This window comes from Neovison vison, chromosome 7 (genome assembly GCF_020171115.1).
Source record: "Neovison vison isolate M4711 chromosome 7, ASM_NN_V1, whole genome shotgun sequence".
Lineage (NCBI taxonomy): Eukaryota > Metazoa > Chordata > Mammalia > Carnivora > Mustelidae > Neogale > Neogale vison.
This window is the reverse complement of record NC_058097.1, coordinates 53129234-53141966: the sequence shown is the minus strand read 5'-3', so window position 1 is coordinate 53141966 and position 12733 is coordinate 53129234. Positions and strand designations below refer to the sequence as shown.

The following is a 12733-nucleotide window of genomic DNA, read 5'->3' as shown; positions in this document are numbered from 1 at the left end:
AGGTGGGCCTCACCCTAGGGGACAGCGAGGAGGAACTTCCTGCCCGCGCGCGATCCTTCGCGCTGAGCGCAGGGGCTGGGAGGCTGCAGGCGCGTCAAGGTCAGCCTGGACCGGGGTGGCCGCCAGCCTGGGGGCGGGAGACCCTTTGGGAGGGGGAACTGGGCTGTGGCCTCCAAATGCCTCGGCCATATTGAATAGCCCCGGCTGAGCCGTCTTTGTGTGCGCAGGCCTCTCCCAAGGTGCAGGCGCGTCCCCAACGCAGGAAGAGCCACGGGGGCAGCCCGTGCCCTAACTTGGAACCGGGACCCCACGTCTGCAGCTGGCGGTGGGCTTCAAAGCCTCAGGACGGACCACTCCCCGGCTCACGTAAGCATCCTGGGAACCGATTCCCGCCAGTCCTTGGGGCGGGGGAGCCGGACTTGGTCAAGATTGGACTTTGTGGCTGGTGGAGAAGTTGGGAGGGATCGGCTCATCCTCTGCTGGAGAGGAGAGACCCTCCTGGCAGTTCTGCGGGGACGCCCCCCCGCCCCCCCCAAGACTCAGGCCTACAGTGTAGTTTGGGGTCGTTGCCCCCGCTCCCGATTTCACCCTGGAGATCTTAAAGACCCTCGAGAAAAGCCACGTGGGGGGCTGGTTCCCCTGGGGTTTCCTCCCCTCCCCCGACTGCCTGATCCTCTGGAGCGTGCCTGATGTTTGCAAAGATGTGGATTTGGACGTCCTCGTGGAAGCCTTGAAGCCCGTGGGGACCTTTAAAAAGATCGGCAAGGTGTTCCGCAGGGAGGAGGACTCCACGGTGGGGATGTTGCAGATCGGGGAGGACGTGGACTATCTGCTCATCCCCCGGGAGGTCAGGCTGGCCGGAGGCGTATGGAGGGTCATCTCCAAGCCCGCCACCAAGGAGGCGGAATTTCGCGAGCGACTGATCCAGTTTCTGGAGGAAGAAGGCCGCACACTGGAGGACGTGGCCCGCATCATTGAGAAGAGCACCCCACACCCACCCCAGCCCCCCCAAAAGCCCAAGGAGCCCAGGGTGAGGAGGAGAGTCCAGCAGATGGTGACCCCGCCCCCACGGCTGGTGGTGGGCACCTATGACAGCAGCAATGCCAGCGACAGTGAGTTCAGTGACTTCGAGACCTCTAGAGACAAGGGAGACAAGGGGGACAAGGGTCACAAAGGCGCGGGGCGCAGCAGGAAAGTGCGCAAAATGCCAGTCAGTTACCTGGGCAGCAAATTTCTGGGGAGCGACCTGGAGAGCGAGGACGACCAGGAGCTGGTGGAGGCCTTCCTGCAGCGAGGGGAGAAGAAACCCAGCGCGCCACCTGCCCGCCGCCGCGTGAACCTGCCCGTGCCCATGTTCGAGGACAACCCCAGGCCGCAGCTGTCCAAGGCGGACAGGTGGCGAGAGTATGTCAGCCAGGTGTCCTGGGGGAAGCTGAAGCGGAGGGTGAAGGGTTGGGCGCCCAGGTCCAGCCCTGAGGGGGTTGAAGCCCAGCAGGCATCTACCAGGCCGGAGAGGGTTGGGGCCTCGGGGTCAGGCAGAGCCAGCCTGAGTGACAATGTGGGCAACACAGGAGATGGGTGGGAGCCTGAGATGCCCCCAAGACAATGGAGGCCCAAAATCAAATGGGCCTCTTTTCGCCGTTGCAGGAGGGAAGAAGCGGCATCCACAGATCAGAGGGCCGAGGCTGCGGATGATCAAAGAGTTGAGGCAGCAGATGATCAGAGGGCAGAAGCTGCAGATAATCAGAGGGCAGAGGCAGCAGATAATCAGAGAGCTGAGGCTGCAGATGATCAGAGAGCAGGGGCTGCAGATGTGCAGGGGGCTGAGGCGGAAGATAATCAGAGGATACAGGCTGTAGAAAATCAGAGGGCAGAGGTTGAGGATAATCCAGGGGCAGAAGCCATAGCTGTCCAAAGGGCAGAGGCGGCAAATAATCAGAGGGAAGGGGCTGCAGATAATCAAAGGGCAGAGGCCCAAGCTGTCCAGGGGGCCGAGGCTGCATCTGATGGGGCTGAAGACACAGCTGACCAGAGGGCAGAAGCTGTACAGAACCAAAGGGCTGAAGCCCCAGCTGCTCGGGGGGCCATAGGGACAACTCAGGGAGCTAAGGCCCGGAAACAGGTCAAGACAGTGAGGTTCCAGACTCCTGGCCGTTTTTCATGGTTTCGCAAGCGCCGGAGAGCCTTCTGGCACACTCCCCGGTTGCCAACCCTGCCCAAGAGAGTTCCCAGGGCAGGCGAGGCCAGGAGCCTTAGGGTGTTGAGGGCAGAGGCCAGAGCAGAAGCAGAGCAGGGAGAACGGGAAGACCAGTTGTGAGGTGAAGATAGGGGTGCCCTGGATCTCATGGCTTCCTGCCGCCATACTTGAAAATGGAGGTGGACAAGGGCCGGGCAGCGGGCCTCCCATCTCCACCCAGCACCCCTCTGTCTTATTAGAAGTTTATCTTTCATGTATTGATTTAAAAAAAAAAAAGATTCCTTCTAGTCACCCAAGGAACGTAAAGAAACAACCATACAAAGGGGTCGCATCGCTCATGATCTTAACATCTGCAATGCAATTCTAGGTGCTCGGCTTGAAGCGGGGAAAGCAGCAGAGATACTCCTTCCCCCTCTCTCCTTTTCTCTTCTTTTCTACTGTCCCCTTAACATTGTCAGCATCCTTGAACTTAAAAAAAGGGCGCAAGCCCACATGCAAATAAAAATGTTTACCACGGGATTTCCTGGCTTTGGATTGGGCAACTGAAGAATGCTCCGGGGCTGTGTCCTCACTCCCTTGTGTCCCCTATGCTCCTGCCCTCCAGGATGGTGCCCTGTGTTTATGTCACTTTGCTTGTCATCCCCATGCCCCTGGCTCCTGGCCCAGGGCCCGGACCTTACATACTTCCCCCAAGCTTGGTTACAAGTACAGAAGAATCATCTGGGAAACGTGGCTAAAATTCAGATTCTGGGGCCCTTCATCCCAGAGCTGTGGATTTGCTCCAGCTGCCTGTGTGGCCCCAGATTCCATTTTGATCAAGCCCCCAGAACATCTCTTGGGGCAGATCAGTCCCTGGGCACATTGAAAACTCTTTGCAATAGAGATGGGACAAAAAGCCAGATCGTGGTGTGATATGTAGTGAACCATGGCTGGCACTTATGATGGGGGACAGATTGGTTGGCTAAGTCCCCGTGGGCACTGGGGGAACTCTCTGTATTGTCTTGTGTCCCGCAAATCCCAGACGCACCCACAAAAAGCGGCACACGGCTATATCCCAGCTTCACTGAGGGAGGGAGGGAAGGAAGTCACAGAGGGGGGAAGCCTGGAGGCCACAACTGTCTTGGCTTCAGCTGCAGTCCCAGCCTGGGTTTTTTTCTTAGTTTTTGCCGCTAGAACTAAAGAATCACCTGCCCTCACCTGCTCCTGGTCTGGAAGTAGTAGCTGCTGGTGCCCCTTCCATAGGATGCTAAGAGTTCCTTTCAACTTATACTGTTCACAGTCCCTAGCCCAGCAAGGACAAGTCCCAGTGGGGTTGGAGGAAAGACAGGGTGTGGACCCCACCTGAAGGAATGGACTTGCCAGGGTCCAGGGAATAACCAGGCCGGATGGGGCCATGTCTGGAATGCCCAGTGAATGATCTGGATGCCAGGCCTGGGGTAGAAGTGGGGGTACTCCGTGACTGCTGCCCTTCTGGGAGAATATCAGCCACATGCCCAGGAGGGCCTAGTCTGTTTGGGGTCCTAGTAGGGGAAAGAAGGTGGGAGTGGAGACAGTGAGAGACACCAGGAGGAGACTCCCGAGATTAGGGACAAATCCATCCCAGCGGCCCAGGCATAAGCATCCAGATTTCATGTAGCCTCCAAAGGGCATCGGCCCCAAAGGCAGCCCATGGATACCTCCAGGCTTGCGGTTTCAAACATGCCAGGATTTTCATGGGGGGGGGGGCACCAGAAAACTGGACGACACCCTAAATGTGGACACCTTTAAATGTCCCCAAAGAGAAAAATAACGGAACACAGCCATCAAGGTGCCTCTCCGCAATACCAGGGACTTTTTCTGGGCCCCTCATGCTGGTGTGCCTTGGCACCTTGGCACACATGGCAGGAGGAAACCACTAGGGGGCAGGCAAGGAGGGATTTGGAGCCTGGCTCACGCCTAGCACCGCCCCTTCCAAGCTGTGTCACCTTGGGCTGGTTACCTTGTGCCTCTTTGTGCCTCTACTTACTCATCTTAAAGGAGGATCATTACAGAGCTTTCCTCCCAGGACCGCGGAGAGGATGGAAGAAGACGTAATGTGTTGGAAGAAAATCAACCCACACAGACCTCATCTCTCCTCGTCCTACTTCCATTCATTGTACGTCAGAGGCAGCCAGAACTTCACGGGACATCTCAGCCCTAATGAGGGGCCCCCGGGACAGGGGTTGCCAATCCTGGCTGGTGTGTGGAACGACCCGGGGAGCTTTCCAACACCCCTGCCCAGCCCGCAGGCTCAGAGATTCTCATGCAAGTGCTGCAGGGGTGGCTGGGGCTCCCAGAGCCCGGAGGCTTGCAGGGTGATTCCGACGAGCCCCCCCACCCCGGGGACTCAAAAGCGCTACCCCAGGGCTCCAGGAGATACTCAGACCCCGCAGCAGACCTCTCTCAAGCTGGTCGTGCAGAAGAACCCATTGCAAGGCCTTCTAAAACGCAGACTGCTGGCTCCCAACGCCCAGTGACTCCCTAGGTGTGGGGTGGGCTCGAGAACATGCATTTCTATCAAGCTGATTCCAGGACCCCACACGAAAGACCGCTGCCCTACAGAAATGTCCGTTTTTCACAGCCTGACATTCAGAGGTGGAGCTTTGGGCCCGCAGCATCCTGCGCCCAGGACTGGAGCCTCTCCGGCGCGCCTTTCACGAGCGGTCCTGGAGCGCCCCCTGGTGAGGACCGCGGAGCTGCAGTTGGTGCAGGCTTTCTCCCCTCTTCCGAGTGGTGGGGTGGGGAGCCAGCGGAGTCAGCGGGCCCTGGAGCCTTCGATCTTCTCCCTAGAAGTTTTGGGACCCAACTCCATTCGCAGGAGTCCCGGGACTCGAGCGGGCCAAGGGGACGGGATGGGACAGATTGGGCCTGAGATTGCGGGGCGAGCTTGGGTAGGGGATGGAGTTGGGGGGGCACCGCGGCCACAGGCTCTGGGACGGTTAAGGGCTTATGCGAGGGAGCCCCGCAGGAGGACAAAGCCAAGTTCGAGGTCCCTTCCCCGCCTCCCTGAGCCTCACTTTCCTCATCTGGGAAATGGGTGTGAAAACCTGCTTTCCTCATATTCCCCCAACCCTATTCGATGCACAGAATCAAATAAAGACACCCACAACCCAAACGCAATCTCGTCACCCAAAGACCCCACAGGGACGCAAAGAGCATGGGAGGTGGCCCTGGAGGGGTCTCTGATCACTCATGAAGGTCTCCTAGGATCTCGGGCCCGAGCCATTCCGTGGCCACAGTGCAGCCATCCGGCTGCCCCGGCCCTCCCTTCTTGGGGTCTCTGCTCAAAGGTCACTTAGTGAGGGCGTCCGCGAGCCCCTCCGAAATGGACGAGGCTGGCAAACCTGTCGCGCGGATGGCTCGCCCCGAAGCGCGCGCCCTGCCCAAGGATCGTCTCCTCAGTGCCTCCGCCCGACGGCGCCCCGCGAGGGTCCGCGTGGGAGGGTGTCCCTTGGGCCGCCACGCCAGCGCCGAGCACTGGGACTGGCTCCGTGTCCCCGCGGCCCGCCCAGTCCGTCCGGCCTCTGCCTGGGCGCTGCCTCCTGCCGCCGCTCGGTGTCCTCGGGACTGCGGCTCCCACGGGGCTCCGGGGGACCAGCCTGCGGCCCGGGGGCTTGCGCGGGGCTCGGCGGAGCCTTCTCCCCTCCCGGCAGGCGTAGCCTTCCAGCACCTTCCCCGCCAGCAGCATCTGGGCCGCGGTTCTCCCGACGCGCGTAGTTCATTCAGTCGGTCGGTCGTGGGGCAGCTAGAGTCTGGGCCGCCACCGTGCGCGGACACCGTGCTGGCGCGGAGGACGCGGCGGGGGACAGGGCGGCCCCAGCCCGGTCCCGGGGCCGGCCCTGCCCAGCCGCGCAGCGCCCGAGAGCTTCCGCGGTTCCTCGCCCCACGGTCGCCCACCCTCGGCTCCGGACCTGACCCTCGGACCCTTGCTGCGCTGTGGCGGTCCGGTCGGACAGCGGGAGGCGGGAGGCGCTCTCCCGAAGCTGCTCGGCCTGTGGTGTCGGCAGCGGGGACGTGGGCTGGGGGTTCCCTGGTCCCTGCTCGTGGACTGCCGCTGCTTGGTGGAAGCTCTGGGGCGCAGCGGCCCGGGCTCTGCGCGACAGCTGAAGCCGGAGCAGCTTGCGCACCCTCATCCTGGGGCAACCTGACCCTCCCTTCTGCCCTTGGACCTGAAATACCCGTGTCATCAGCTGGTCATCTGCAAACAAATTAGAGTGGCAGGTGACAATCCATCAGAGCTTGAAAAAGTAGGGGTGTGAAGGGTCACATTTACATAGGGTGGTCAGGGACGTCCTCCTCAGGAGTGGGACAATTGAACAAAGACGGGGATGAAGTGAAGGGTGGAGCTATGCAGATATCCTGGGGAAAGCACTCCAAGCCAGGGGGAACAGCAAGTGCAAAGGCCCTGAGGCGGGAATGGGCTCCCAGTGTTCCCTGAAAGGCAAGGAAATCTGGGCATCTGAAGGCATGGGAGAGTGTTGGGCGGTGAGGCAGAGAAAACGGGGACAGAGGAACCACAGCAGTGTTGTACCAGAGAACTTTCTGTGAAGATGGACATGTACTATACTTGCACGGGAATGGTAGCCAGCCGGCCTATGTGGCTCCGGAATACTTGTAAGGTGGCGGCTATGGCTAAGCAAGTAGATATTCCATCTTATTTAATTTTATTTAAATGTGTTGTCCCTTGTGACCAGAGATTACCCTATTGGACAGAGCAGGTCTAGACTGCTATAAGAACTTCAGTTTAACCTGTCGGGGACAGGGGTGCCTGGGTGGCTCAGTGGGTTAAGCCTCTGCCTTCGGCTCAGGTCGTGATCTCAGGGTCCTGGGATGGAGCCCCGCATCGGGTTCTCTGCTTGGCAGGGAGCCTGCTTCCCCTTCTCTCTCTGCCTCTGCCTGCCTCTCTGCCTACTTGTTATTTCTCTCTCTCTGTGTCAAATAAATAATAATAAAATCTTAAAAAAAATAATAACCTGCAGGGACAAAGGAAGCCTGTGAAAGGTTTAGGGAGAGTGAGGTAATCAAAGAGTGGACCACAGGGCAGGAGGAGGGATCCCAGTGGGGGTGGAGGCAGAACCCCCTTAGTCTGGGTCTATGACAGACCTTTGGCACAGGGGCTCAGGGGTCAGATCTCAGGGTGACACGTGGGAGCAGTTCTTGGCAATAGAGCAGGATGAAGGGTCTTGGCAATAGAGCAGGATGAAGGGTCCACACGGTCACCAGGGTGAAATATAGTTGGGCAGAGACTAACCTGGGCACTAGAGACCAGGACAGAGACTGGGACCAGAGGTGATGCAGAAGGAGTGGGATGGGAATGGTTTTAGGGGTGATGGCTGGGCCCCAGAAATGCAGTTGGATGGACCATGAAAGGGCATTCTGAAGATGGTGGAGTATTGAGACCTGACAAGATACAGCCAAGTACCAGACAGCCGCAGTGGGTGAGAGAAGGAGGCCAGGGGTGGGGGCAGGTAGAAGCTGGAGCAAGGCCTGATTTATATGGCTGCGGTTAGGTACGGGCGGGGGCAGGGGCAGCCGCTGAAGAAGCAAAGGACTCTGGGTATAAATCAGGGACAGGACGAGCCCAGGTGTTCCAGCTGAACTTCAGTTATGGGAGGTGGGGCACCTGTCGTCCAACCTCAGAAATTCCCCTACCCTCCACCCCCACCCCCACCCAAACCCCGGGCCAGAGCACAGAGACACGAGACCAGCATGTTCAAATGTTCAACTCACTTTACTGAAGGGTCCCAGGCGACAAGTGCACCAGGAGAGACGCTTACACTTGCAATGGGGCTCTCCCCACCCCTGGTGTCCACAGAGGCTGTTCAGCCCAGGGCCATCCACCGCCCCCCAGGAGGAGGAGGCTTGTTCCCCGGACCCAGCCCCAGGCCCACTCTGGCCTGCTCCCTGGTGATCTCAGGAACTGTCCCACGGAGGTCCCTGGAGTTCTGAGGGAGGAAGCTTCTAGAATGGTTGAGGAATGTCCTGAGTCTGCTTCTGCACCTGGGTGTCCCTAGGTGGGGCTTGCACAGTCCAGTCGGGCTGTGAGGGCACCCCCAGGCCCCTGCACCTTCCTGGAGACCTGGAGGGAGGGCCCTCCCGGCACAATGGGCCTGTCACTCCCTGGGGACAGGGACTCTGGCACAGACACACACACAGCCCCAGGGCGAGAGGATTAGGAGCAGCATCCAGTACAGAGCACTCCCAGAAGGGACACGCTGAGGTGGGCTGTAAGGGCTGATGTCCGCTTCACCATGGGACAGGGACACCCCACGGAAGCAGCCACACTTGGGATAGCAGGTGCTGAACCCCACAGCGCTGAGCCACGCTCCTGGGGGGACCTGGGGGCTGGGCTGCAGCTCCCTCCTGGGGACACTTCCTTCCTCTCCAGCCATTCCCATTCCCAGGGCAGCTCCTACACTGGCTGGACCCGCCCCTGCCCTCAGGGTCCCCTCTGATGTTTGAGTCACTCAGAGGGTGATCCCGGGACCTGCCTCCTCTTATGCCCCCTGCAAGGCCATTACTGAGGGCCTGGTCAGCTCACGGGACAGGCGGCACAGCTGCTGGGACAACAGGTGTGGGTGGGGGTGGAGAGGCGACCACAGGCCTGAGGAAGGTGAGCTGCCCTGCACAGCCATTGAGGGAAGCCAGATATCCGGAGTTTACCGGATTGCAAATGGTGGCAGATAATTCAGATTCCTGGAAATCACTGGTCAGCCCGAATGACAGATTCAGCCTGTGGACAGTAGCAGCTGCCTGGCCTTGGCCTTGAGGAACTGGGTCACTTGTCTGAGCTGCACCTGAGGGGGACAGGGCTGGTGCTTTTTCACTTTTTTTCCTCCTCCTCCTCTTCCTCCCCTACCCCACCCTTCCCCACCTGTCCTCCCTCCTCTCCTAGAGGACCTCTCCCTCCCCCAGGAGCTGCCCCCTCTGCCCTTCCGGCTGCCCCTCTTTCTGGAATCATCTCCTCCCCCAAGCAGGGAGGATCAGCCTTCAGGCGTCCACTCCACTCAGACACCCACCGCCCAGCTGGGTGGCCCAGGCTCCATCCCAGGCCCCAGGCCCCATGAGACTGGGGCCCAGGGGGACAGGGGCCCACAGACGCTGGCCAGAAGCAGGTGTCTGGAAGGATGGGCGTCTCTCAGAGAACCTGAAAGAATTTTCTGGCACAGCAAGCCTCCCCACCGCCCCAAGGCCACGCTCAGCCCCGTGCTAACCCCGGGACCCCCGGAAGCCCAGGCCCCCGGGTAGGCACAGACGCCATCCCATCCCCTGGGGCTGCTGCCTCTGGGGTGCACACGTGTCTCTCCTTCCCTGGGGACCAATCCCGCCACCCGCGATGGTGGGACAGAGAAGGGCCGGGGAGGCGGAGGCCCGCAGCGCGGCGGAACCGGGAGAGGCGCGGTGAAGCCAGGAGGACGCCTCTGCCGCTGGGGGCGAGGGCAGCGCCCCGGGTGCGGCCGCGCCACTCCGGGCTCCCCTAGAGGCACTTGGGGGACTGCCTCCCGCCGCGACGAGTCTTCTTCCCGCGGGCTGACTCGGAGCCGGGGGGCGGCTGAGCCCCGACCTCGCCGGCCTGCACCTGGGGCTCCGCGCCCGCGCGCCCCTTCTTTTTCCCTTGCGCCGCCGCCCGGTCCCCCGCGCGCGTCTCGGGAGTGACCGCCCGCCCGCCGCGGCCTCCGCCTGCCCCTCGGCGTCTGCGGGAGCCCGACGGGCCCAGGGCCGCCGCCATCTCGCCCAGGGTCCCGGAGGCCGTGCGCGCCCGCTTGGTCCATGCCTTCCCGGACGCCCGGCGCTCGGGTCCCGACTCTCCGCTCTCCGGCGCCTCCGCCGCCGCGCCCTCCCCGGCAGCCAGCAGCTCCAGCACCTCGCCCAGCTGGCCTCCGGCGCGCCCGCCCCGCCCGCCCTCCCGGCCGCTGTCCCCGGCCTCCGGCGTCACCCCCGCCGTGTCCCGCGCGGCCAGCAGCGCCACGAGCTCCAGGAGGCCCCCCTCGCCGTCGCCCCAGCCCGCCAGGAGGCCCCACGGCGCCCTCCTGCCCGGCGACAGGGGGTCGGGCGCGGCCAGGGCGCACACGCACTCCCGCAGGCTCCCGCCGCCCGTGGCCTTCCGCAGCACCAGGCCGTCCACCCGGCGGCCGGCATCCTGCACCTGCACGCGGGCTCCCCCAGTGTCCTGGCACAGGACGGACAGGACCTCGCCCAGGGTATCGGTTGGGTCTGTGCGGGGTCTCCAGCCCAGGGACGCGATCACGGAAGCGATCTTCAGCAGCTCCTCGCGGGCCGAGGGGTCCGACGGGTCCGTAGAGGCCACAATGGCCACAAACTCGGGGTGGTCCAGCTCCTCGTCTCCCGGCTCCCCGTTCGGCTGCGACTCGCCTTCGGGAGCATCGCCGTCGACGGGCTCCTCGTCGCCCGCGTCTCGCACAGCAAGCAGGGCCACTAAGTCGGGGACGCGGCTCCGGGCTTCGCTGCTGCCGCCGCTGCTGTCCAGGCTGACCGCCTGGGGCTCTGAGGCCTCTTTCTCCGTCGGCTCCTGCTTGGCCTCATCCGTCACCGTCACCAGGGCCAAGAACTCGTGGGTCCCCTCTCGTGCGTGGGTGCGGCCCTGCAGGGCCCACTCCTTCGTGCTGAGCTCCCTGGCGGCCTGGTGCAGCGTGGTGGACAGCACGCTCTGCGCCTCGTCCGCGCTCAGGTCGTCCTGGTCCAGCTCCTCCAGCACGATGCCCAGGCTGCCCTCGGAGGAGGCGTCAGACTCCCGCCTGGCAGATGTGGGCGGCTGCTCCCGTCCCTCGGTGCTCTGGCCCCTCGGGGCCCACCTGTTGCCTCTAGCTCTGTTTCTGCGAGCCCTGCGGCCCCTCCTAGGAGGTGGGCCAGCCCTCTTGGCGGTTGGCTCTGAACCCTGGGCCTGTGTCTCCTTAGCGGGAGAGGGGAGCGTGTTCTCGGGGGCCCAGGGCCCTGTGGCCTTCCAGGGCCTGTCATCCAGCACCAGCCGTCTCATGTGCCTCAGGACTCTTGGGTCCTCCGCGGGGTCCTGACACACAACCCTCCAGACTCCGTCCTTACCCGGGATCTCCCTGGGGACGGACGCGTGATTTATGTCCTGCACAAACTCCACCAGGGCGGCCTTGGCCTTGTGGTCCCTCGCGGCCCTGGTGTTCCATAGCCTGAATGTGCCCAGGGGCAAGAGGGCCGGCTGCAGGACAGCCTCGATGGCGGCTTGCTCCAGGCCCTCCGGGATGCCGGTGACCAGCAGTGCGCGGTGCGTGTCCACATCCAGTCCCCGGCACCAGTCCCGCAAAAGGCTCACGGCCATGGTGCCGCCTGCTGGCTGGTGCCGTTGGCCGCGTGGCAGCAAGCCTGGGGCGGACGTGGACTGCGGTTCGCTGTGCAAATCCCGCCTTGGAACAGTGCCGCAGCCTTGGAGTTCAGGTTCAGGGGAACGTGGCAAGTCTCTGGGGCCTCTGGATCAGGCTCTTGTCGCCTCTAACCAGCTGACGCAGCAGCTTGGCCTGATGCCCCCTCTCTGGGGCCGTTGGAAAATCCGCAGAGGGGCTTAGGAGTCACTTTCAGGGATGTCGCCAGCCTGGCTGCTCCGACCTTTGTCCCTGAGAATGGCCTCAGTGACGCGGCCTCATCCAGGTGCAGGGGAGGGCGCCACCGTGGTCACCTGGCGCGGCAGGGGGAGGGGAGCCGGGCTCTGGCCGAGTCTGTGCGCTCACCCTCCGCTCCAGTCGGAGCAGTTGCGCTGCTACGGAGCTGCTGGGTCCTACGCCTGCGCGCCCGGGCTCGCCCCTCCCCCAGCCGGGCCTGGTCTCCGTGGTAACGCGGCCGGCTGGAGCTGGGGGTCTGTGCCGCTGGGGTCCAAGGAGCCGCTCTTAAAGGGCCTGAGAAAAGGAGGACGTGGGGCTGGGCAGTGCCACCTTCATTGATGAACCCACAAAAGCCAAATTCACGGGGGACAACGAGACATCCGTCAGGGTGACCCGACCTCATTCAAAGGATGGTGGGGGCGCGGGGCGGACTTCAGGAAAGTACAGGCTTCAGCGGGTTGTAATCCCTCTCCCCAGAGGACAGGTGGAGGTCAGGATAGGAGACCTAAGTCCGGGGGTCCTGGCCTCATACAGTGTGGTCCGGGGGACTCACTCTCGGAAGAGAAGCTTTGTTGGGAATTGCGGGGTCACTCAGCCTTCAGCCTAGGTACACAGGCCTCAGGGTACACAGGCCCAGCTCCCGCAGACCAGGCTTCATTCTTGAGCCCATTTTGGTATCAGAAATAGCACCGCAACTAAGCTGGGTTTTGTGCGTGCCTCCTATAGGTGTAGGATCAGTAGGATCAGTCCGGAGACCCGTCGTGAGTTCCAGTTCCCGAAGAAAGCGTTTCCCCTGCTGGCTGGGACATGTGAATATCATAGCTGCTCCGGAACACACATTTGCTTTGCATCCTCTGTCCCTCCCACTCTATGCAAATCAGGATCTGCGGTCCAGCTGCCCGGTTTCTATGCTATTTCTACCCTTCCTGCC

The 12733-nt window shown here is 62.2% G+C and overlaps 2 protein-coding genes across 2 annotated transcripts; one reads left to right on the top strand and one right to left on the bottom strand.

Annotated features, from left to right (window-relative positions):
* CCDC8 (coiled-coil domain containing 8) lies at positions 1-2716 on the top strand. The gene is made up of 2 exons (XM_044257062.1): positions 1-99; positions 228-2716. The coding sequence occupies exon 2, from the start codon at positions 800-802 to the stop codon at positions 2315-2317; it is 1518 nt and encodes a 505-aa protein (XP_044112997.1). The 5' UTR covers positions 1-99; positions 228-799; the 3' UTR covers positions 2318-2716.
* A 6976-nt stretch (positions 2717-9692) lies between these two features.
* LOC122913364 (paraneoplastic antigen-like protein 8B) lies at positions 9693-11544 on the bottom strand. Its single transcript, XM_044260113.1, has one exon. The coding sequence runs from the start codon at positions 11523-11525 to the stop codon at positions 9693-9695; it is 1833 nt and encodes a 610-aa protein (XP_044116048.1). The 5' UTR covers positions 11526-11544.
* Between the last annotated feature and the right edge of the window lie 1189 nt (positions 11545-12733).